The sequence below is a fragment of the Salvia splendens genome, chromosome 3, assembly GCF_004379255.2.
Source record: "Salvia splendens isolate huo1 chromosome 3, SspV2, whole genome shotgun sequence".
Lineage (NCBI taxonomy): Eukaryota > Viridiplantae > Streptophyta > Magnoliopsida > Lamiales > Lamiaceae > Salvia > Salvia splendens.
In genome coordinates this window covers 953116-976996 of record NC_056034.1, presented here as the reverse complement: position 1 = coordinate 976996, position 23881 = coordinate 953116, and the positions used below count along the sequence as shown (strand labels likewise).

At 38.3% G+C, this 23881-nt stretch overlaps 5 protein-coding genes across 5 annotated transcripts; 3 read left to right on the top strand and 2 right to left on the bottom strand.

The window, feature by feature from the left end:
• Nucleotides 1–259: 259 nt before the first annotated feature.
• LOC121793516 (protein ELF4-LIKE 4-like) lies at nucleotides 260–2302 on the bottom strand. The gene is made up of 2 exons (XM_042191535.1): nucleotides 2001–2302; nucleotides 260–833 (listed from the first exon to the last, which is right to left on the bottom strand). Exon 2 carries the CDS (start codon nucleotides 800–802, stop codon nucleotides 467–469), a length of 336 nt encoding a protein of 111 aa, XP_042047469.1. The 5' UTR covers nucleotides 803–833; nucleotides 2001–2302; the 3' UTR covers nucleotides 260–466.
• Nucleotides 2303–4854: 2552 nt separating this feature from the next.
• LOC121794185 (disease resistance protein RPP13-like) lies at nucleotides 4855–6046 on the top strand. Its single transcript, XM_042192243.1, has 2 exons — nucleotides 4855–4937; nucleotides 5376–6046. The coding sequence occupies exons 1-2, from the start codon at nucleotides 4932–4934 to the stop codon at nucleotides 6018–6020; spliced, it is 651 nt and encodes a 216-aa protein (XP_042048177.1). The 5' UTR covers nucleotides 4855–4931; the 3' UTR covers nucleotides 6021–6046.
• Nucleotides 6047–6396: 350 nt separating this feature from the next.
• Nucleotides 6397–7735, top strand: LOC121795303 (putative late blight resistance protein homolog R1B-19). The gene is made up of 2 exons (XM_042193818.1): nucleotides 6397–7443; nucleotides 7521–7735. Exons 1-2 carry the CDS (start codon nucleotides 6397–6399, stop codon nucleotides 7521–7523), a joined length of 1050 nt encoding a protein of 349 aa, XP_042049752.1. The 3' UTR covers nucleotides 7524–7735.
• Nucleotides 7736–7817: 82 nt separating this feature from the next.
• On the bottom strand, nucleotides 7818–17566 carry LOC121794184 (protein NRT1/ PTR FAMILY 5.11-like). Its single transcript, XM_042192242.1, has 4 exons — nucleotides 17433–17566; nucleotides 17131–17357; nucleotides 16244–16779; nucleotides 7818–9171 (listed from the first exon to the last, which is right to left on the bottom strand). Exons 1-4 carry the CDS (start codon nucleotides 17506–17508, stop codon nucleotides 8220–8222), a joined length of 1791 nt encoding a protein of 596 aa, XP_042048176.1. The 5' UTR covers nucleotides 17509–17566; the 3' UTR covers nucleotides 7818–8219.
• Nucleotides 17567–19856: 2290 nt separating this feature from the next.
• LOC121793801 (mediator of RNA polymerase II transcription subunit 31-like) lies at nucleotides 19857–21831 on the top strand. The gene is made up of 5 exons (XM_042191834.1): nucleotides 19857–19912; nucleotides 19981–20072; nucleotides 20949–21045; nucleotides 21236–21314; nucleotides 21441–21831. Exons 1-5 carry the CDS (start codon nucleotides 19872–19874, stop codon nucleotides 21708–21710), a joined length of 579 nt encoding a protein of 192 aa, XP_042047768.1. The 5' UTR covers nucleotides 19857–19871; the 3' UTR covers nucleotides 21711–21831.
• The last annotated feature ends 2050 nt before the right edge of the window (nucleotides 21832–23881 follow it).

Sequence of the window (23881 nt, the reverse complement as noted above, 5' to 3'; positions counted from 1 at the left end):
TCTAATTCTGTTGCACCAGACTCAAAACTCATTCACTTAGTTATCCAATCGAACCTCATCCGAACATTTATAGTTTGATATATTTCATATTCAATTACTCAATGGTAATAATGCCATATTCATGCAAGAGCTTTTGCTTTCGGCAATAGAGATTTGTATGGTGCTACAAAATTATTTCCTTTGGTTAATGTGTGCAGATGAATAACATTTCTATCAATACCAAGATTGTGACCTCACCTAAAGCTCCAAAGGTGGAAAAGATTGTGAAATATTTGCTCCTTTGAAAGTGTATAACCAGTTAATGTCCATGAATCATGATGATATTACAGTTTCAAGATTTACACCAAACTACCATGACAGGTAGCTCTATGTATCCAGTCCGTTTATCTCAAGAAAAATGCTCATTCTACCTAAAGATCAAGAAAATTCCCAAGAAATCAAGTTACACTAATCAGATTGTATCCCCTCAATTACCAGATCTTACTCTCTTATGCCCACCTCTTCCGTCAGATTTTGTCTCGCCCTCCGAGGACGCCTCCATGGATTTGGCGAAGGATTTGGACAGATCAGTGTACAGATCAACTACCCTCCTAATGTTGTTGTTGAGTTCCCGAATCAGCCCAACGTTCCTCGACAGATTATCTGGGATCTTCGAGTCGTGATTCTGGTTGATCTCACCGATCAAAACCCTGTTCTGGTCCAGAATGTTTTGCACCTGCACAAAACTTTTCTGGAACGTCTGAACAACCTTGCTCTCGATATGCTGGCTATTGGCAAGGCCGGAAAATATGTCATCCTCCATAGCCCTTCGCCCTCAAAACGTATTACAACCACTGCAGGTTTGCAAAAATGACAATACAAATGTTACATTCAGAAAGGAAATTCATGATTATCAACAATACTTGTTCACCTTCTTCATTTACCCCTTTGTTGTTATAGAAGGTAAAATAAACAAACTCTACTTAAAAGGAAACTTATATCAGACATAGAGTAAAAACAAGAAGCATAAGAAATACCCCATCCATCTCAAGTTAATTGTTCATATTTCTTTTTCGGACGCCACAAGCTAAGTGAGTCTGCTCTTTTGACAAAAATCAACTCTATTTAATCTAATATCACTAGCACTTTATTTTCTATTCACTTACCTACTAAATTTTCTCCTACTTAACTCACTAGACAACTCTTTCTTAAATCTCGTGCGGAAAACAAAAAAACATCTCGATAAACTTGGACAGAGAGAGTAGTAGCTTCGATTTTCAAAAAGTTCATCTTTTTTCTTCCACTCAAGTTCTACAAACATACCCAAAAGATAGTGTATCTACAAACATAATCAACTAGAAAGGTTTATTCTCTTCACAAACCTATCAACAAAAGTTGCAATTCAACAAGAAACAAAAAGAGAAAAATGAAAAAGAAAAAAGAAAGCTGGCTTCTTTTTCCTGATAAATGAATGACTTTTTCACAAAGTGGTGGTTCTCTTACAAACAAAGCAAACTAATCATATATTTAACCTACTCATTGACTCCTATCAATCCCAAAAACCCCTAAAACTAGTCAATTTCACTAATACAATAAATCTACTCAATAAACAAAGTTATGGTCATCGATGGCGTTAAATGTGAATAAATTGTGATGCAGAACTGCAGAAGGAAGGTCTCTCTCAGAATTAATTGGGTCCAAAAGTACCAATTGCAGAAAGTGCAATTACACATCTTGAAAACCAAGTGAATTCAGCATTAAATATTGGCAAAAAATTTGAAGGTAATAAACCTTGCTCTGACAAGCAAAATCCCCTTTCTAATTTAACTGGCAACACAATAAATAAAATTCAAACCCACACAATGAATATAACAAAGAGATCCAAAAATTGAAGAAATCCACACACACAACACGTAATTAAACGTTCACTGCAGTAAAAGATAGTATCTGATTGCGAACAGCAAAAGCTCAAAAACCTAGAAATGGGGGGGGAAAATCGCAAAAAAATCGAGCTGGTTTACCTTGAAATTCAGGACCATTATCAATCTCTCTCAGTACGGGAGAGAGAAGAATCAAGAGGGAGCAGCAAATGGTAGAAGGATTGGGAATAAAGAGTGTTAAAGGAGAGTATTATTCAGTTACTTTGAGATTTGACAATTCATACAAAGGGGACCCTCTTTGGTAGTTTCGTGGGGTTTGTGGTATTTTATGCTTGTGATCTCCCACGCTCTTTTAGCTCTGAGGATTGATGGGCTGACAGATGTATCATGTATCTATATATGTGTGTATGTCTCTTTCCTTTTCTCTTTCTCTCTGTCTGCTGTCTGCGGTGGGCCGCCAATGGAGAAGACAATTCTTTCTATAAGAGCATCTCGAATGAGATTAGACCGTCCATAGGCTAGCCACAAATTCCTCCTGACATATCATCAGCACTAAAAACTCATCATGCCACATCATCAGGACAAGCAACTTGACAAGCAATAGGCTAGCCACAATAAACAAAATTATAAAAAATAAATAATTAACAATCACACAAAATACGGAATTAAATTTACGACACAAATACGGGAAAATTCAATAATAATAGTAAAATTTTAAAAAGTACATTAATTTTAAAAAATTACATTAATTTTAAAAAAAAACCCCTTCCACACACGAGCCCCCGCCTCTACCTCATTCCTCGTGGCCGTCGTCGCCGTCGCTATCCGGGACCCCAAATCTGCGGCATCTGAGCCCGCATCTCAGCCCCCCAATTGTGCCGAGGCGGCATCCAAATCGGCCTGCATACTCTCGAGCATTGAGTGAAGAAACCTCTTCTCCACGGGATCAGTTGCCGCCCTCCATTCAACTAAGAACTTGTGCATCTGAGCCCGCGTTTGTTGACGCCGAAGAAGGCGAGCTCGGTTGGTGACTTGCCAACAGGGGGGATGCCGACTGGACCTCCTAGGACCCCTTGGCGACCCCCCTCGCTACCTGTTGCGCCCTCCTTTGACCAACCGGGCGAGTGCGGCGAGTAAACGATGGAGGGGACGGGAACTCCTGAACATCCTCGGGGAGGTCGTGGGAACCGCCGCTGCTGCCGCTGTAATCACCGGCATAGTTCAATCGCTGCTTCTTCGGCCAGCCAGCATCGATACCTGCATGAAACTTCTCGGAGTCCATCAGCACCTTATAGTAGTTCTAGTAGGTGAACTCCTTATAAAGCCCGGGCACGGAGAATGCTTTCTCCGTTATCCTCCTGCAGTCCTCGTCAGTTTGGCCACTGGTCTGCATGCTGAGGGCGTTGGTGTACAAGCCCGAAAATCAGGACACCGCATTGGTTATCTTTAAAAAAATATTACTAGTACTCACTATTTAACGAATTAAGGTAAGATGCACGATGTATTTTTTAAAACATGTGTGATGCGAGTGTCGTATAAATATGTATTCGAATAATTTGAAATTAAAATACATATTATTAATAATTTAAGATCATAAATGTGTGAGCTTGGTGTGTCATGTAGGTAGAGGATTATTAGTGGTGGCAACTTGTGTTATTTACACACACTTACGAATAGTATAATAATTAATTAGTGAGATATTGACATCTAATATTATGAATTTTTCAAAGATTGTTATTTGACAAAAGTTTAATTTTACAATTTGTGTAAGATCATGCCAAAAAATTTATACTACTATATTTGACTCCTATTTTGTCCCAAATTGTGGTGGTATTATATTTGTCCTTTGATAATAGATACACAACGTTATTGATGGGTAAATATACAGAAGGAAAGATACCATATTCATAGTGTTTTAACTTATAAGAATCCAGTGTCATTCTTACTCCTCTTCTAACCAATATATGATCATACACAAAAAAACAACGAACACTGATAGTTGTTTATTTTAGTACATCACTTAATGTAGGTATGTACAGTATGTCATTATAATATGTTGTATCATGGCCAAATAGTTTTCCTCCAAATACATTTTAAATACGGAAATCAATACAAATTACGTATCCAAGATATATTGCTTCTTAAAATTAATTATGACATAAAAAATTAAAGTGAACCCAAGAGGTCGAATTTAATGGATTTTTATCGTTATAGGTTGGCAATAGGATTGGTCGATCCTCGTGAACCCATCTAGATCTGCCGTTGAAGTATATAAATGGAAGAATACAATGGATTTTTTTTTCTCTGTGAGGTTATGTCAGAATTTTATTTGAAAGAGCTTTAGCTCACACTAATTTTTTTTATTTTTTATAATAAATAAAGCGATGAGCCCATTGGGCGAACTATATATGAGCATCAATTAATGCCCAACTAAGCAGGCCTGGTTATATACTCGAACGAGTAAATCCAACCCAAATTTAACCAATTGAAAAATTGAGCGACAATTAACCCAGTTCTTCAACTTTGCTTTTATAATGGCCCTCAATCTTTTTAAAATAATCATTTTTACTATTTTCATTCTAATTTATTCCCTTTTGTGGATATTAACCTACTCCTATCATATGATCATCAATATATCAATTTAATTATACTATATTCCAACACAATAATAATGCTCTCTAAAATGTAATTAATTCCGTTCACAATATTCTTAGAGTATCCTCATCATCGTGTTAATGAAAGGGAAAAACGCACGTGCACGTGTATTCATGAATACTTTGGTCATGCTACTAATTGAAGTGACAAATAACATGCAAATTTTTTCTAAGTACTTCAATATCTGAATTAAAAGAAATTAATACTGAGTAATAGTCAAACTACCATATTTTGCAATGACTAATATTTTTAAATTTTAATTTTGAACTCAAATTTACTACTACTGGCAAACCCTAATTGAACCAAGTCCGAATTATGTTACCAAGAAAGAATGAACTCAAATTTTGAGAATACTCATCTTCATTCACTATCCTCCCATACTCTGCTTTTCTGTAACTCCAAATAAATAATACAACCATGGCAGCTTACGCAGCTCTGGTTTCTCTTACACATGTCATAGATAACCTTCAGCTTCATCCTTGCCCTCCCATTTCTCTCCACATTAAACAAGTTGAGTCTCTCACTGAAAAAATCTATTTCCTCCTAGATTTTGTCGAAGTCCATAACCCCCATCTTGGCTACACCACAGAAGCGGATCCTTCGGAGAGTCGCATTGCAGATGCTGCTTATGCAGCCGAAGACGTAATTGAATCCCACATTGTGGATCGGATCACAAATTGTGGGGAAAAGATCAGCTCTGATGTCTTGTATCAAGCTCTAGAGACGTTGATTGAAGAAATGGGGTTGATTGAAAAAGTGGCCATGGATATTAAAGGCAGAGTGAGAGTCGAACATCAGCTGCACAAACCTTTGGATTCCTTGAGATATCCTTCCACCGTGCAGAAGAGTAGCATGGTGGGTGCTGATGATGCCAAGCTTCAAATGATGGATAAGCTCACTTCTGATCGCCTCGGTCTCCAGATCATCCCCATTGTAGGAATGGGCGGCACAGGTAAGACTACTCTTGCTAGAAACACTTATCAAGACAGTCTTATTAAGGACCATTTTGATATTTTTGCTTGGGCTACCATCTCTCAAGAATATAGCATTAGAGAAATTTTTATTGAAGTTCTCCGTCAAGTAAATATTAGTGAAGTTGGCCAGGAAAGTGAGGATGAATTAGGATTAAGGTTGTATAAACATCTTTTTGGTACAAAATACCTGATTATAATGGATGATATGTGGGATATTGATGCATGGGATAGGGTAAAGAAATATTTTCCAGACAACGACAATGGTAGCAGAGTAGTGGTAACAACTAGGCTATCAAATTTGGCTTCTGAATTACCCGGTTCCAGTAGCATTGAAATGGAACTTTTGGATGAGGCTGCTAGTTGGGACCTGCTTTCCAAAACTGTGTTTGGGGAAAAACGTTGCCCGCTTGAACTGGTGAAGATCGGGAAGGAAATAGGGAGAAGTTGCAAAGGACTTCCACTGTCAATTTCGTTGTGGTTGGAGGACTTCTGGCCAAGTCCAAACATACAAGGGAATTTTGGCAATACATGAGGAAAAACTTAAATGCAATTGTTAATGTTGCAGTCGACGATCCTAACAAGTGGTATCAGAGCCCAGGTGGCTATGGGTTGTGCCTGGATGAGCCCCGGTTAGGGTCGGGTCCTGAAGGACTCAGAGTTAGAGTCGGGCCCAGGATGACCCAGGGGCCAGGGCTGGAACGACCCATGTTCGTGTCGACTGCGTTCCCGATGTGGTCTCGGTTTGAGGGGAGGTTTGTTGGGGTACAAACCCATCCCACATCGGATGAGTGAGGGAAGTTGGAAGGTGTATATAATTCCTGTCCAACCACAATTAGTTTGAGGCCTTTTGGGAGTGACCCAAAAACAAATCCGTGCGGGCTTGACCCAAAGCGGACAATATCAAACTAATGTTGCAGTCGACGATCCTAACAAATTTAGGGGACAATGAACGCTGCTTGAAAATATTACACTTGAGCTATAAGGAATTGCCAGTTCATTTGAAACTTGCTGAGGGATTTCTAAAGCCAATAAGTGGGAAAAGCTTTGAAGAGATTGCAAAAGAGTACTTAAAGGACCTTATAGGTAGAAATCTCATTTTGATTCATGAGATGGGCAGTACTGGAAATATTAAAAGCTGCAAAGTTCATGACTTGTTGAGAGACTTGTGCTTGAGACAAGCTCAGAAAGAAAGGTTTCAAACCGCTAGTCCTCAACGGATGGTAAATGGGAAACGCCGTGTTGTTACTTCATCTAGAACGTTCCTTGAAAGCATGCATCGGTTTGTTAATTCCCGGTGCCTTGCTTTCTCGGTTGGTGAAGGGTTCCTTTTCCCTGGTTCAATCTGGCTATTTTGGAATCTACAAACATTGATCATGCCACATGTCAAATGGCTTACTTTGCTAACTGATATTTGGCGCATGCCTTTCATTAGGCATGTTCAGTTCGAACAACTCCATCTCCCAGATCCTCCCAGTGCTCAAGAAGGCACTGTTTCCGAAAATCTGCAGACGTTGGTTGGAATACAGAACTTTACGTGTAGCCAACGAGTGATCAAGAGAATTCCCAATATAAAGAAGTTGCAGATAGCCAATGCGGGACTTGATCATGACAAATATTGTCTGAGCAAACTTGATCGTCTGGATAAACTCGAGTCCTTGAACTGTAGTCTACATGGGGAGGTGTATCTGGTTAACTTCCCTCGGTCGCTCAAGAAGTTGTTTCTATACATTGACGAATCCCAGTATTGGGATGAGATATTGGATAAGATAGGTGTATTGCCCCATCTTCAAAAGCTCACACTGTCAAAGGGGAGTTTCAGACATGGGCAGTGGGAAACAAGTGAAGGCCATTTCTCGAGCCTCAAATCCTTATCTCTTTACGATTGTCCGAGTCTTGAAGTCTGGACAGCAGAAAGCTCTCACTTTCCATGCCTTGAGAAACTTACTCTTTATCAGGTAATTAACCTCAAGGAGATCCCTTTAGATTTTGCAGAAATACCCACACTGAGAGCAATTCACTTAAGAAATTGCAGTGATTCAGTCGCCGTTTCTGTTGAAAGAATTTCGAAGGAACAAGTGGAGTTATACGGGGAAGCAGTCCTTGATGTTCAATTAGTTAGTTAGGTTTTAGACGAACGATGAAGCAGTTGAGAATTCGTTAATGTTGTTTTAAATACTTGTTCAAAGATGAAGGTGGATTTGTCTGGATTGATCATACTTTTAGTTACATTTCTATTGCTTTGAGAAATCAGCATGTTTGTAATTGCAGTTGCTTCATGTAGCAATGGCTATGATTGTTTCTCCGTTAACGATGCCCTTAGCTACAATTATTGCTACAAATAACAAAAATCCAATTATCAACTAGTTATCACATGATGATAATAAAACTAATGTTCCATAAATTTAAGTCTGAAAAATATGAAATATAAGGTTAGGCTAATGTATTCCCAGAGAACTGCCTTAACAAAAATACCTACTCATGCTTCGACTTGGAGCGCTTGCGAGCCGCTCTTGAGGATAGACGTGTCATCAACGTGACTACGAGCAGCACCGCATAAATATTCATAGTAGTATTCCTAGTGGACTTATCCAACGAGCCCAAGAGTGGATCTTCGTGTGTTTCCCCCTCTGCTTCTTCGCCATCTGCCGTAACTTCACCACAGCTGCTCTCACTAGGCTTGGAATCAGATTGATAAGAGATGTGTTCACTAGTAGAGCCCAAGAGTGGATCTTCATGTGTTTCCGCTTTCCTCTTCTTCCCCTATTCCTGACCTATCTGCTGTAGCATTACCAGCTTCACCACGGTCGCTCTCCTTCCCCTTAGAAACAAATCGACGAGAGAGAGATCGCTGAGAGACGTGACGCCCCTCAGCGGATCGAGGCTCAACACCTTCACCCAAAGTGATCGTCACTTCACTCTGCTCACCCATTTCCTCGTCTCTCGCTAGGAAAGTGTCGTTTCGATACCACCACCCGAAAAAACAATATAACACAAAGTTCAGGAGACTCAAAACAGCCAGAAAAATATAATACTTGTCGAGGCGACTGGCATGTATATCCTTCTTGAACCATCCAAGTGATTTCATGCTGAAGATGAGAACGCAAGGCATGCTCATAAATTTACCTATCCCCATCACCAACTCTCCAAACGGCGGCCCAAAACTCAACAAACTCTTACTAGCCTGCGATTCATAAAACGATTCGAGGCCATCTTCAGAGAGCCCTTGCATTAGTCCCAGTAAAATAAATTGTGGTGTTAGCCAATATACGTTAATATAGTAATTCCGCCTGAGTGATGCAAGCCGCCAAGCAACGATGCAGCACGGCACGCAACACAACATCCCCATGCCGATTTTCACCAGCTCCATCCTCTGTTGGTTGAATTTCATTCTGTCTCTAAGTTTAGTGATGATGCAATTGGATATTACTGACCCCATAAAATTTGTGAATCGAACCACGTTGGCGAGGATGAGAATTTTATTATCGTTGTTTATAACACCACCGTCTTCAATAACACTTGCTTCCTCGAAGAAGAAGGTGCTGCCAGAAGCAGCAACCAGGCTTAAAGTGAGGAAACAAGACCACATTGGAAGCATCTTAATCAAACGTTTCACTTTTTCAACTTGTACATCACTACAACCGCCTGTCTCCGTTCCATGCGCAATTGCCGCCTTGTCTACCCACCTGTCATGTCGTTGGAAAATGTAGGAAAGAAATCAGGAGAATGGTGCATAATTGATACGTAATTAATATGCAAGTTTACCATAGATAGATGTATCAATTAATGTAAGTTATGTTTACCATATATTAGGTTGATGTAGCCTATATAAGATGCATAATCCTTGTACATTGAGAAGTGAATAAGAATGAAAGATTATACCGATTTCTACATGGTATCAGAGCAGAAAAAATGACCCTAGGCTCAAAAAAAATTCATCATAGCCAAACTACCAATTCTCGACCCTTTTCAGCCAAAATCAAATCCAGAAACCAAACCCTACAGCCAAAAACATGTCAGATACAGAGGAGGAGATGAAACCCAATCTAGACGAAACGAAAAGCTTGAGAAACAGCAAAGGCATCACAATAACGTTCAGACTGAATGAGAGAAACTACCCGTTATGGTCAAGATTGATCAAGGTGAAGATAGGAGGCCGGGGGGCCTATTCTTACATCCGAAACGAACCTCCAAGCCCCGGGAGCAAGGGGTTTGAGGAGTGGGAGGAAAACGATCTCATAGTGTTCCCTTGGATAGTGGATAACATCGAAAACGACATCATCTCCGATTTCGCGCACCACCAAACATCAAAAGCGTTGTGGGATAGCCTCGCCGTGACATACGAAAACGAGGCACATAAGTATCTTATTTACGATTTGGAAGAAAAAGTAATTGCAATCAGACAAGGAAACTTGGATTTAGAGACCTATTATCGGAGGATCCACGGGCTATGGATCAACATCGATCGCTGCCAGAAGCAGCCCGTAACTTGCTGCGACAAAGGAATCGCCCAGTACAGGGTACATTCAAACGAGAAACGCTTGGTCAAGTTCCTGACAGGATTGAATCAGGAATACGATTCAATAAGGCGAGAGATCCTAAAGGAAGATCCATACCCATCAGTAGAGGCAGCCTACGGGTGGGTGAAGACGGAGGCGGCTCGACGTCGAATCATGCCACCAACATCCGCCACACCCACTGCAGATGCCGACGGCGAAAAACCGATTCATCATAAGGGGAAATCAGCCACGGATTGGCTGCACAGAGCAATCGACCACCGCATCTGAGGAGGCCAACACACCGCACGGATTGGAGCGGGCCACCACAGCGCCCCGCAGCCACCATAGCCACCGGCCGACCAGGGAATCACCGCCCCGACACCTCCAAACTATGGTGCTCCCACTGTGGAAAACAAAAACACACATGGGAAATCTGTTTTAAACGTTTGGGGTATCCAGAGTGGTGGGAGGAGCGGCAAAGGGCGAGGGCAGCGCCGGCACAGGCGAAATTCGCCACTGGAGTGAACGGTGAGGGACAACACCGACAGACGGATGTCGGGAATCAGAGAGAAACAACCGGCGGCGGCTTAGGAAACCGCCAAGAGGGTCAATCCGGTGGTGGCGGCGTACGAGGTGCGACAGCGGCACAACAAGGAGGTAAAGGGTTTGGTTTTAAACCAAACCCTAATAAATCATATACCTCATGTTTTAAACCCCCAAAGTATGCAATATTAGAAAACAAACCCCACCATATTAAATACCGCCCCCCAGATTTGCTGAAATATAAGACTGACCCTAAATACTCCCAGAAATTTCGAATGAACCCCAACACATGTGATTATGTGTCAAAAAACTCTTTTGCATCCTTACAAAATATTTCCGCTGCATTTCATGTTGAAAATATGGCTGATACACATACAAAGGGATGAATTTTTTATTGTGGGGGCAACCGATACGATGACTCCAGAAAAAAATGATTTTATTGATCTAAGTTGTGAAGTTGATAAATCCTATATTAGAACTGCCAATGGGGAACTGATTACAGTTGTAGGGTCTGGAACTATTGAGATATCTCCCACTCTTCGTCTTACGAACTGCCTATATGTTACTACCTTGTCTCAAAGGCTAATGTCTATTAGCCATGTCACCAAGTAATTAAACTGTACACTCCTAATGCACCCTGATTTTTGCATCTTGCAGGATAATCAGACGAGGAGGATTCTTGGGCGTGGCACTAAGAAGCAAGGACTCTATTACGTGGATGAGATAGCTCAACATGGTAATGCGATGCTGGCTCACGGGTCCATGAAATAAGAAACTTGGCTTTGGTACCGAAGACTAGGGCACCCCTCCCCTGGTTATTTTAAACTTCTTTATCCGAACCTTTCTATTCCTGCTTATTTTTCTTGTGCAACTTGTGTTTTGGCCAAAAGCCACAGATAGTCTTTTAAACCTACAAATACTCGAATGAATTCCATGTTTTCTTTAGTACATTCTGATGTACGGGGTCCAGCTCCAATCGTGGGTGGAAATGGTTTTCGATATTTTGTGATATTTGTTGATGATTGCACTAGGATGACATGGGTTTATTTCTTGAAACATAAGTCTAAAGTATTTGATAAATTTGTCTCATTTCTCAAACTTATCCAAACACAGTTCCACACCACTATTAAAATTCTTAGATCTGATAATGTGAGAGAATTTGTGAATAATGTCATGACCCAATTCTGCAAAGAAAAGGGCATCATCCACCAGAGTTGTTGCCCTTATACACCTGAGCAAAATGGAGTAGCCGAAAGGAAAAATAGAACGATCCTAGAAATGACCCGAGCCCTAATGATTGAATCCAAAGTCCCAAAGTTTTTTTGCCCAAAGTAGTTGCCACTTCTATATTCCTCATGAACCGCCTCCCTGCTAAGATCCTTCGCATGAAAACTCCCCTTGATACCTTGTCCAAAATTGCCAAAATCCCCGATTACCTAAACCTCTCACCAAAAGTCTTCGGTTGTACCGTGTACGTCCATATCCCAAAACATGAACAACCAAATTATCTCCATGTGCAACTAAATGTGTCTTCGTAGGGTATGGGCTAAACCAGAAAGGCTATCGATGTTTTGAACTCCAAACCAAAAAGGTCATCACCACCATGAACTGTAATTTTGTTGGAAACCGAGTTCTTTTACCAAACCCACCTTAATAGTCAGGGAGAGAGTGATCCAGGTAGTACTATTGACTATCTAAGTTGGGTTGTGCCATCGTCAAGCTCAAAATTCCCCTCCGACGATATCCGAGGTAATCCCCGACTCAGACGCTTCTTCTATACTTATTTCCAATGACCAAATTGAAACAGAACCTCTAGAGGAGGAAAATGGCATTGACGGAGATAGTGGACGGTATATACTTCCACCTCGGAGTACAAGGGGGATACCGCCAAAGAGATACTCCTCAGAGAAGATAGGAAAGAAAAGCCGATATGGGGTGGCGAACTTCGTGCAAGGAAATTTGACAAAAATGGCAAGAGCTTTTTGATGCGAAGCATATTTCCTATATTTCCCCCCCTTAGACTAGACATTTGTATGTAAATTATGACTCATCAAACGTGTTTTCATCGAAGTTACGGACGTAAAAAGCTGGCTGGAGCTCACTTAAACGTCCATCCGATCAGGCAGCCAACGCACCACCCGCCCGGGCTGTGTCTTCAAGGCGTGAGGAGTCCAGAAGCATAACACCCGGTCGGGCGAATTTAAGTCTCAAAACGCCCGGTCGGGCGATTTTTGAAGGTGTGGAAACTCCAGAAGCTATCACCCGACCGGGTGAGTTTTATACCAACAAAATCCACCCGGTCGGGTGTAATTCGCAAGGCGTGAGGATTCCAGAACTAATCACCCGCCCTGGTGAATCAACTACAAATTGGCAGTTCTCGGCAGTTTGGTGGGAAGAAAAGAAGAAAAGCCAGACGGTTTTGGGGGAAAAAAGGGAGGAGAGACGAAATTGGAGAGAGTCAGCGAGAAGTTTGAAAAGAGAAAAGAAGAAGAGAGAGAGGAGGATCCCACATCCAATCTTCGTCACCTCGGAGAAGGACTATCGCCGGCCATCGGAGAACGCCGTTAACTCTGCGGTTTTTCTTCTTTAGCATGTGTGGCTAGTTTTTCTTCATTGCTCCTAACACTAGTAGGATGAATTGATTGTAGATATTCTATATTTAATCATTTTCTTTGGTTTTCGTCTATGGTTCGGATTTTATTTCTGCTATGTTTTGATGCATCAAATGTAGTATATTAATTGCCTCTTTCTAATGTATCTTTAACTTGGAAATTGGATGAAAACTTAGATGAAAAACTTGTTAATTTTATCTTGTTCAGAGATAAATATACAAGTGAATATTGATGTAAAAAAGTCTTCAAAGTTGAATTAATACTTACTACGCATCCGTAGGAGTTTAGTTTGATGAGAAGATGTTTATGTGTTAAGTGTTAAGCTAACCATAATATTTGTTAGTCTTGAGAAGTTAGTCTAGTATTTACCGCGCTTCCGCAGGAATATTAGTCTAATGATTATGTACTTTTGGCTATGTGTTCAGCTACCACTAGTACTATAATTCTTTAAGTATGTTCAGTACTTTTATAGTGTAAAATTGATCATCGTTCTCAATAGCTTATGAATGTGAATATAGAATCAATACAATAGTGATTCATCCGAATGTTGTTAGGAGCAATCGTTTTTTATCTCTTGAGTAGTCTATTTTCTTACTTTAGTTTTTAAATTGTTTATGAATCCTGTCAAACCTAATTAAATAACCTACGCCTCTATGTGGATCGACACTCGAAGTACTACATTCTACGCTGTATTCTTGCAGTATCGTTGTAATATTAGAGTTATTTTTATTAAACTTGTGTGATCTTGCACTTGATATTTAAACTAAAAAATTACACATCACTTTTGCAGCTGCGTTGTATGAAGAAGAAGAAACTCCACAGTCGGCCGAAGAAGCAATGAAGCATAAACACTGGAGAGAAGCTTGTTTACTGAAATGGAGGCTTTGATGAAGAATAACACGTGGGTAAAAGGCAAGCTGCCTAAAGGAGTGAAGACTGTTGGGTGCAGATGGGTATTCACGATCAAAAGAAGGCCATATGACACGATAGAGAGATATAAGGCTCGACTCGTGGCGAAAGGATATACTCGGACATATGGCGTGGATTATGCTGAAACATTCTCCCCGGTAGCCAAGATTCACACTGTAATAGTACTACTTTCCATTGCCGCTAACAAGGTTGGCCACTCCATCAGTTTGATGTGACTAATGCCTTCCTCCATGGAGAGTTGCTAAAACCTGTCTTTATGGATCCTCCTCCTGGGTTCATAGCAAAATTCCAAGATGGTGAAGTCTGTCAATTGAAGAAGACACTTTACGGATTGAAACAATCCCCACGAGCATGGTTCGGAAGGTTCGCAGGAGTAATGAAGAAATATGGGTACACACAGAGTAATTCAGATCATACTCTGTTTCTCAAGAAGATGGCAAAATCACGTGTCTTATTATATATGTAGATGACATGATCATTACAGGAGATGATGACGAGGAAATTAGTGAGTTGAAAAAGAACTTGTTCAGAGATTTCGAGATGATGAATTTGGGACTCCTCGAGTACTTTATGGGAATAGAGGTACTCTGGTCAAAGAAAGGGATCTTCATAAATCAGAGGAAATACACACTAGACCTATTGGCTGAAATTGGAATGATAGATTGCAAGCCAACAGATACTCCAATAGTTCAAAATCATGGATTGCAATTGAAGGAAGGAGGAAGACAGACCGATAGGGGGAGATATCAGAGATTAGTCGGGAAACTGATCTATCTATCCTATACAAGGCCGGACATTGCCTTTGTAGAGGGAGTAGTAAGTCAGTTCATGCATGCACCTCAAGAAGAACATTGGGAGGCGGCTTTGCGGATAGTTCGATACTTGAAAGGGACAGGTGAACACGGACTTAAGCATGGTCACATGGAGGTTCATGGTTTCACTGATGCTGATTGGACCGGTAACCCAAATGACAGAAAATCAACTGCCGGTTATTTTACCTTCGTGGGAGGTAATCTTGTGACATGGAGAAGTAAGAAACAGAAAGTGGTAGCACTATCTAGTGCAGAGGCAGAATTCCGAGGAATTAAAAGTGGGTTGACAGATATTATTGCTAAGGAAACTTATGACAGAGTTGGACCTTCGTCCTACTCAACCATATAGGTTGTTCTGCGATAACAAGACAGCAATCAGTATATGTGGAAGTAGATAGGCACTTCATCAAGGAGAACATTGAAGCTAAGGTGGTGGAGATGTCGTATGTCAAATCTGAAGACCAATTGGCTGATATTCTGACAAATGCGGTAAACTCAAAGTCATTCCGAGAAGTAGAAATCAAGAGAATGGTACGTAATTGATACGTAATTGATATGCAAGGATAGTTTACCATGGATAGATGTATCAATTAATGTAAATTAGGTTTACCATATATTATGTTGATGTAGCCTATATAAGATGCATAATCCCTTACATTGAGAAGTGAATAAGAATGAAAGATTATACCGATTTCTACAGAAAATAACAAATTCAGGGAAAGTTTGTGATATTCTTAGCTAAGTTGAAAGTTTGTGAGAGAAGCTCAACTTTTTTAAAGTTCCTAAGGGCCAATATCCCTTAATTTTATGCATGAATTATGCTGATAACCTGTATATTATTTTTGTGATATATTTTCATAGTTGTTAGGATTTAATAACATGGTGTCATTCTAAATCCACTTATTCCGATTGATAACTGTTTTTATGATTTCCACTTTGAGGAAATGTGTCATTCTTTTGTAATCTTGATACTATTTCCAATTCTTTAAAAAACAGTTAATTCTATTTTGGTTTGTTTCTTAAAATTAAGCTTTGTTTATTTTAAATAATTTTTTTTCTCTCTAATGAGATGAGACTCATCTTCGCTAGCAGTACTTCAATCACTTTTTATTTCCATCTTTTTTTTACTTGACCAATTATACTTTAAAACTCGTACCATTTCAGAAGTTATTATTTTTAAAAGACAGAGATAATATAATTTATTTTCTTTATTATAGGATATCTCTTTTTATACTACATCTATATTATCTTCTTTATTATAGGATATCTCTTTTTATTCTACATCCTTGTAGTCTTTGATTATAAAGTGTTGATGTACGTAACATATAGAAAAGCAAAATTCCATAAAAAAAATTTACCAACCTCAACCCCCAAAGGCGGGGCGGGATCTGCGTTTCATTGTTGAATGATCCTTGTGGATACTCGTCATTCCTGTTTCTGTAGGCTCTTGCGAGGACGATTCCGACATCTTTAAATTGGTTTTCGATTTTTCTTTCATGGTGGTAGTAATTGCTACCCAACAAGAACACTAAGAAGCAAACCCCCATCACACCAGCTAATACTTGTGCATTAAATGATGGTCCAAACATAGAGAAGATGGCTGCCACACAGGAAACCAATTTCCACCAGAAGTTTGTGCGTCGCTTTCTCCGATCCTCACGCTGATCATCGGCATCCGTAGGCTGGAGCTGATTTCTCTGATCCTCATGCTGATCGGCATCCGTAGGGCGGAGTTGATCGGTATCCTTAGGCCGGAGCTGATCCTCAAGAAACACTTCAAGCGTCACTGACAATGCCGCTGGGGCAAAAGTCAATAACCCCAGCCCAAGGTAGAATAGCCCCCATTTAACCTCCTTATCATCCTCATTTCTAGTTGACGCAAAGTTGAGCAACAATCCCTGTAAAACATATTGTTATTCCATTTTTTTTTTTTAAAAATACTAGGATCAATGGTTCTCATCTAATCATCTATCTTATTTTATTTTATATTGAAGGAGAAGGTCTTACCATCTGAGCTACAATTCATCATCAATAATCAAAGTTCATAGACTGAACTTAATTTCACCCAACTTTGAGAGATCATCTAAATGTATAAGTTAATTCATTTTCGGCAGTTTTAAAGTAACAAGTTAATAGACAAAATAGAAGAATTAAGTCGCACAAGTTAATTCCTCCCTTGACAATCAATGTAGCACAAATTATATGTGGATCACGTGCTTTTACACACAAATTATCTCCTAAACACTTACAGCGATGCAAAACGCAGTTGCGAAAGCCACCATTTTGAAGCGGCCGGTATGAACATCGGCTAGATAAACGAACAAAACTACTGAAACCGATCCCGTTGCCTCTTGCAAATTCACGACCATGGCGGCTTTCCGGAGGTCCTTCTCATTCTCCCCCCACGCATCGGTGAGATGAGTGATCAAGACGCTCAGAAATGAGTTCTCCACTAACTTGTAGCTGAATATGAGCCCTGCGTTTAATTGTGTGAACAATGTATATTAAATTTATATGATTACCTAAGATGAATTTGGTGATGACGTGTTACCTAGAATGAAAAGCATGGATTTGGTGAAGACGACATAGTCATGACATAGCTGCTGGAATTCTTGGCTGAGCTTCATCACGACTTGTTTTTCCAGTCAACGGTATGAAGATAGTTTTTACAACAACATGTGCTATCCTTTTACTCGTACAAATACAATGCTTTGTTACATCGATGTGCTTTATTAGGATTTCTTCCTTTCAGCTAACTTTTGTTGAGGTGGAATTTGATGGGTACACCGCCAATAATTCCCAACCAACAAAATCTAGGCCGCCCTTTATTCAGATCCGACGCGTATAGTTCGGACACGTGGTGAATACCAATCTAAAATCAGTATTCGTGCATGTACTGCAATTTTGATCAGTATCTAGTTGAGCATGAATCAGTATACATATTAATAGGAAATCAATATTAGGGTGGCAAATTGTGTGTGTCGGGTCAGTGGTGGATCCAAGACCCAAAAATGGCGGGGGCGGAACTTATATTTAAATATTAAATATTTAATTTAATATTATTTTTAATAATAAAATAAATAAATATTATATTAATATTTAAGTAGCACTACTGCACTAGCTTCATTAATAAAATATAAACATGCTTCAGTTTGCAAATATGTATTATTCATTTTAAAATAAAAAATTATATAAATATAAACATGCTTTAGCTTGCAAATATGTATTATTCATTTTAAAATATAAAATTAGTGTAAATATATGTACATTTAAAATCACTGTAAATATTATATACAAAAGTGATATAAGTAGAGCACTAAATATTTATATTTCAAAAATATTTAAAATGTCTATTTTGTTACATAGAGAATAATTAAGATGCATGGATCAAATTATAAGTACTTTAGGATAAAAAAGACTTTAACACAAAATTAAAAATGATTTTAACTAAAGAATAAATATAACAACATAATATATGCAACTTAGTAGTATTTAAAGGTATTATTTTGATAATAAGAAGAAATATGAATTGATAAAATAAAAAATGAAAAATGAAAATAAATATGTTTTTGTTGAGGATTGAACCCTAGACATCTTAGTTAAAAATCCAACAACCAAACCATTGGACTACTATATTTTATATGACATTTATTGAAAACAAAATTATTTCTACACTCTACGGAGGGGGCGGATATCCTATTTTCGGATTGATTCAATGAAAATTTAGGCTCTCCGGACGGTCGGGTAGGGGCGACCGCCCCTGCCTGCCCCCTGGATCCGCCACTGTGTCGGGTCATTATCGTGTCGACACGATAACAACAAACACGAACACGACCCGTTAAGAAAACCTCAAACACGAACACGAACACGACACGAAACCCTCAGACACGGACACGACACGAACCCATTAGTGACACGAACCAATTCGGGTCAACACGACACGATAACAACAAGTACACGAGGTAATACGATAACGACTCGATAACAACACGACCTGATAACGGTTAAACCTATTAAAAATGAAAATAATAAGAATTAATAATATTAAAATATTATTAATTAACGAATAACACGAACACGACATGAACACGTATTATTAACGGATAACACGAACCCGACACGAACACGACACGAATTTTTCGTGTCCTTAACGGGTCGGCCCGATAAGGACACGAACCCAATAAGCTCTGACTCAAACCCATTATTTTCGTGCCGGTTCGTGTCGTGTTATCGTGTTGTGTCAAAAATTGCCAGCCCTAATCAATATAGATTATGAACTATTTTTCATTAGCTCCTAAATAACTAATATTCCATATTTCCCACGCTATTTTAGTCATTTATATTGTGCATGGAATTTGAAAAAAAAGTATTTAGCAAATTAAATGAAGATAAAAGAAAATAAATGAGAGAAAGATAGAATAAAGTAGTGGGTTCAATAGATGTTTTGGTTATTGAAATTATTTTGAGAAATCTGCAGACGTTGGTTGGAATATTGAATTTCAAGTGTGATCAAGAGAATTCCCAATATAAAAGACGTTGGTTGCAGACAGCCAATGTGGGGCTTGATCATGACAAATATTGTCTGAACAAACTTGATCGTCTGGATAAACTATAGTCTACATGGGGAGGTGTATCCGATTAACTTCTCTCAAGAAGTTGTTTCTATACATCTTCAGAAGCTCACACTTTCAAAGGGGAGTTTTAGAGAAAGGCAGTGGGAAACAAGCGAAGCACATTTCTCAATTAACTTGGGATAAATTAAAATGGAAATTTGGGAGTAACAATTAGAAGTAGATATACGTAATATACTTCTCACTCATTATTTGTGCCACATTATAAGAAAAACGGTGTTATCAAAATGGGCCTATTCGAAGCCAACTATCCAGCCTCAATGGGCTTATTAAAGCCCACTACTGATTAGATATGGGCCTACATAAACCCCGCTAGCACAAAGATAAAAAGGGGGGAAATTACAGTCTCCGACTTAGCAATGGAGTCCGATCCTATGGAAGTAGAAAATCCTCCGTCGCCGTAAGCTCCTAAATCAATTTTGCTCCGAATGTCATATTCGCTGAAAATTTGTTCAATTGCTGGCCCAGAAATGTGTACAAGGATCCAGATGATGGCCGCCAGCGCTTCTTGCTTGAGCTCGAATTTGTCCAATGCCTTGCAAATCCTACCTATATACATTGTACGTAGCTCCTTCACTTCTTGCCAATTTTAGTTTGAACTGAATTTTTAGCTTGGGAAGTAAGGTAGTAGAAATGCACAGCCTATATAAAAAATTTAGCTTGGACGAGTTAACGATTGATTTGGGGGATTGAGTGCTCTAATGGAGAAGATTTGGTTGGGGTTGGGGAAATTCTGTGTAAAATACTTAAGCTGTAAACGAATCATAACCGGTGGATAATTGATTGTTGTTAGTTTGGGAGGTAGTTGATTGAAATCTAAAATTTTGATGATTTGATGGGATTAGGTTGATGATTGGGTTGGGATGCAGGTAGTCTTGGGAGTGATATTTTTGCTGGATGCAAATTGTTTTGATCGCATAAGAAAGTGCTTCGGGCTTCAGTTGTAAAATTTAGTAGTTTCTTGTGTCTTCCTACCTTGTTTGTATGAATTTATGAGAGATTAGATATCTTGAATAAAGAATTTGACAATAAGGTATATGTTGGGTGCAAGCTCATATTCTCACATTCTGTTGGAGATTTTTCTTTGAATTTGAACTGTTTAGGACCTTTTGTCATTCACACTTCTTATTGGTGCACAAAAGTTTCCATTACCTTTAGTACTGTGATATATTTTCAAGAAATATCTCAGGTATATCATCGTATCCTTGGTGGCACTACGTACTGTCATTACGAACTTGTAGTCTATGTCTTGTGTTTGATTTGTACCATAGAAGTAGGCTACTTTGCATTAGTCATTATCTTGTTGCTTAGATGTTGTTATATTAAGTTAAAAATGAGTTAGTTTCACTTCATGTGATATATTGTTATTGCCTACTTTGTTTGTTACAATTACGGATGGACTCTGTTATTTGATTTTTGCCTTCATTCCAATGCAGATTTAGCTCAAAACAGGTACTTTGAAGATGAGGCATTTATCGGATACCTGAAATATCTTCAATATTGGCAAAGGCCCGAGTATTTAAAGTTTATTATGTGAGTTGTTTTCCAAGTTCAAGCACCACTCATCCTATGTTCGTTCCACTTTTATGCGCAATAATCATTTTTCGGTTCATAAGCATCAAGAAACACTCCCTAAATATTATCTCATACTTTAATTTATTCTAATTAGTACATATTAGACTCATTAATATAGTTTAGATACTTTTATTTGTTCTCGTGTCAGGTATCCCCATTGCCTCTTCTTCCTTGAGCTTCTGGAGAATGCCAACTTCAGAAATGCAATGGCACATCCTGTAAACAAGGTTTTGCATTGTGGACTCTTGAATTTCTGCATCTTTTTTACGTATTTATGCTACACAACAAAAGAGGAAGCTGTACGCAACCAATTGCCTGTTCGACTCTAACCATGATTCGGTGTTTGGTTGTAGGAGTTGGCGCACAGACAGCAGTTTTACTTCTGGAAGAACTACAGAAACAACCGGTTGAAGCACATTCCACCGAAGTCACTTCCAGAATCTTCAACTAGTGTAGCCCCGGCTTCTGCAGTCACTCCGGCATTGCCACCGACTACCATCCCAGCTGCTGCTTCCAGCATCCCTCCAGCCTCTCCTCAGGCTCCATCGCCGATGCAGTATGGTTCTACTTTTGTGAAAAACGACCTGAGAAGTAGCGGGGTCGAGAAAAGGAAAAGGAAGTAACTTATTCTGTTTGGATATCAACAGTTACACTGTAAACTCAAATATTCTTTAGGGATTAAAATGTAGTATAAGAATCTGAATCTGAATCTGAATTTGAATCCAGAAAGCGCAGTTCATATCAGCGGTTTTATATTCTTATTCATAGCAGTATGCATTTCCAGTTGTGATTTGTTAAAAACGTATTTCATGTGCATCATTTACTTGTACTCTTTATTAGTAAGAAGAAAGAAGAAAACCATCTTAATAAATTGACCATTCCACTCCTATATCTGATGCCATAAATCGAACTACAGAGCCAAATCCATGCAATTTATGAATTTAACATATTTTCGATAGGTGAATAAACTTTGGAGCAAATTTCAAGCTTTTTCAAACATTTTCAATAATTAGAGATAGGTATAAAGAAACTTTACTCGAAGTTCAGACTATAAACTAGTACAAAAACTAAATATAAAATAAGTACAAATGCCAAAAAACCATGAAATTTGATCGAATTCTAACTTGTCTCACAACTTAAAAAACCATTTGAAAAAATCATGAAATTTTTATTTGTTTCAATTAGCTCACGGTAAATCTTTATTGTGAAAATGGTATATTAGATGTCAGCGGACAGCGGGGAAGTTATATGTGAATAAACGATATCCGACCATATCTTTTTGCCGCAAAATAGTTATGAATAAATCCAAACTCTATGATTTTTTCGACTAAGTTTGGTTCAGCCCACAACCAACACAAAAGGAGCTCTATAGCATGATGATGGGCTTTTTGCCTAATTTCAAGCCCAAACAACATATCTTGTATAGAAGTCAATAATAATAATAATAATAATAATAATAATAATAATAATAATAATAATAATAATAATAATAATAATAATAATAATAATAATAATAATATCAACACTCAAATATCAATATATCGTGTAATATAAGAGAATGATTATCTTTAATTTCACACACGTTGCATCCCGATTCATTTAATTGATACATGTATAACATATTCCTAAATATTTGGCTACATGCATCTTGTCACAACTTTAATCCAATGAAAGGGACTTAGCATCAAGGCATGCCGTTTATTATAAGTTTTATGTACAATTTCCTGCATACCAAATTATTTCATTTATGGGAATTTATGCTAATATTTACACATTTAAAAATTATAGTATAATATATAATTTCGTCGTTACATGGAACATAAAAATGAAAACGTGGATATAAATATTAAATTATGAAATTGACTTTGTTTCCCCATATTTTTTTGCATCACTACAATAAAATTTGACAGCTTTCTTCGTCCACGCCCACAATATACATATTCCCACAATAAAATAAACGTTTTCTATTTTCATTTTTTTATCTCGTAATTGAAAAGTCTTTGTAATCTTGTGATAAAGACCTGCCTGAATATTAGTGGAAATCTTTTTCAGCTCTCTTTTTTTGTGCTTTAGCTTTCGTTTTTCATGATAAATTTACCCATTTATGGGTAAATTAACGGTCTTAATCGGATAGATTAATTTAATAGTAGTTACTATTTTCCAAAGAGTCGTGGCTCTCGATCTTGACATGACATCATAGGAATTAACAAAAAATAAAATAATAGGAGTAGTTTTTAAAATAATAAAATTTAGTTAAATTTTGATCCGTTTTATGAATTTGAAAATGAAATTTTTATAAAAAATTACATTTTTCATTTATCTCAGCAATTATAAAATCAGTCTTATAAATTTGAAAATGAAATATTTATCATGCATACCACTTTAACATTTGGTATGCACCAAGCATGCATGCATATAAGAATCAAAATAAAAGATTCATGGAAAGCAATATTAGATAATGACACTAATATTTGTCGCATTATGGCTTTCAAACAATAGTGGTACCACATAATTTTTCTCAATCAACGATGAAAACTACCCATAATTTGGAACTTAAATACACCCAACCACCGCCGGCGGAACCACTCCGACCGCCGCCACATGTCCATACATTCACACCATATTCACGATTTATATTTTCCAATTACCTAACCATATAATAAAAATATCACACATGTCGCACATCACAACACACATTTATGAATGAAGATAAAGCAATTGATAAATTTCAGGTGAATAAAATAAAATAGCTTTCTAAGATCAACAAATATGTAATAGTCCAAAACATTTGCTT

Excerpts from the sequence above, each read along its gene's own strand:
- LOC121794184 (XM_042192242.1), bottom strand. The coding sequence starts at position 17,508 with ATGAAGCTCAGCCAAGAATTCCAGCAGCTATGTCATGACTATGTCGTC. Across the intron at positions 16,780-17,130 it reads CAACTGCGTTTTGCATCGCT|GGATTGTTGCTCAACTTTGC; the intron begins GTAAGTGTTTAG and ends TATGTTTTACAG. Across the intron at positions 9,172-16,243 it reads CCCCGCCTTTGGGGGTTGAG|GTGGGTAGACAAGGCGGCAA; the intron begins GTTGGTAAATTT and ends ACGACATGACAG.
- LOC121793801 (XM_042191834.1), top strand. The coding sequence starts at position 19,872 with ATGGAGTCCGATCCTATGGAAGTAGAAAATCCTCCGTCGCC. Across the intron at positions 21,046-21,235 it reads GAGTATTTAAAGTTTATTAT|GTATCCCCATTGCCTCTTCT; the intron begins GTGAGTTGTTTT and ends TTCTCGTGTCAG. Across the intron at positions 21,315-21,440 it reads TGGCACATCCTGTAAACAAG|GAGTTGGCGCACAGACAGCA; the intron begins GTTTTGCATTGT and ends GTTTGGTTGTAG.
- LOC121795303 (XM_042193818.1), top strand. The coding sequence starts at position 6,397 with ATGTTGCAGTCGACGATCCTAACAAATTTAGGGGACAATGAACGCTGC.
- LOC121793516 (XM_042191535.1), bottom strand. The coding sequence starts at position 802 with ATGGAGGATGACATATTTTCCGGCCTTGCCAATAGCCAGCATATCGAG.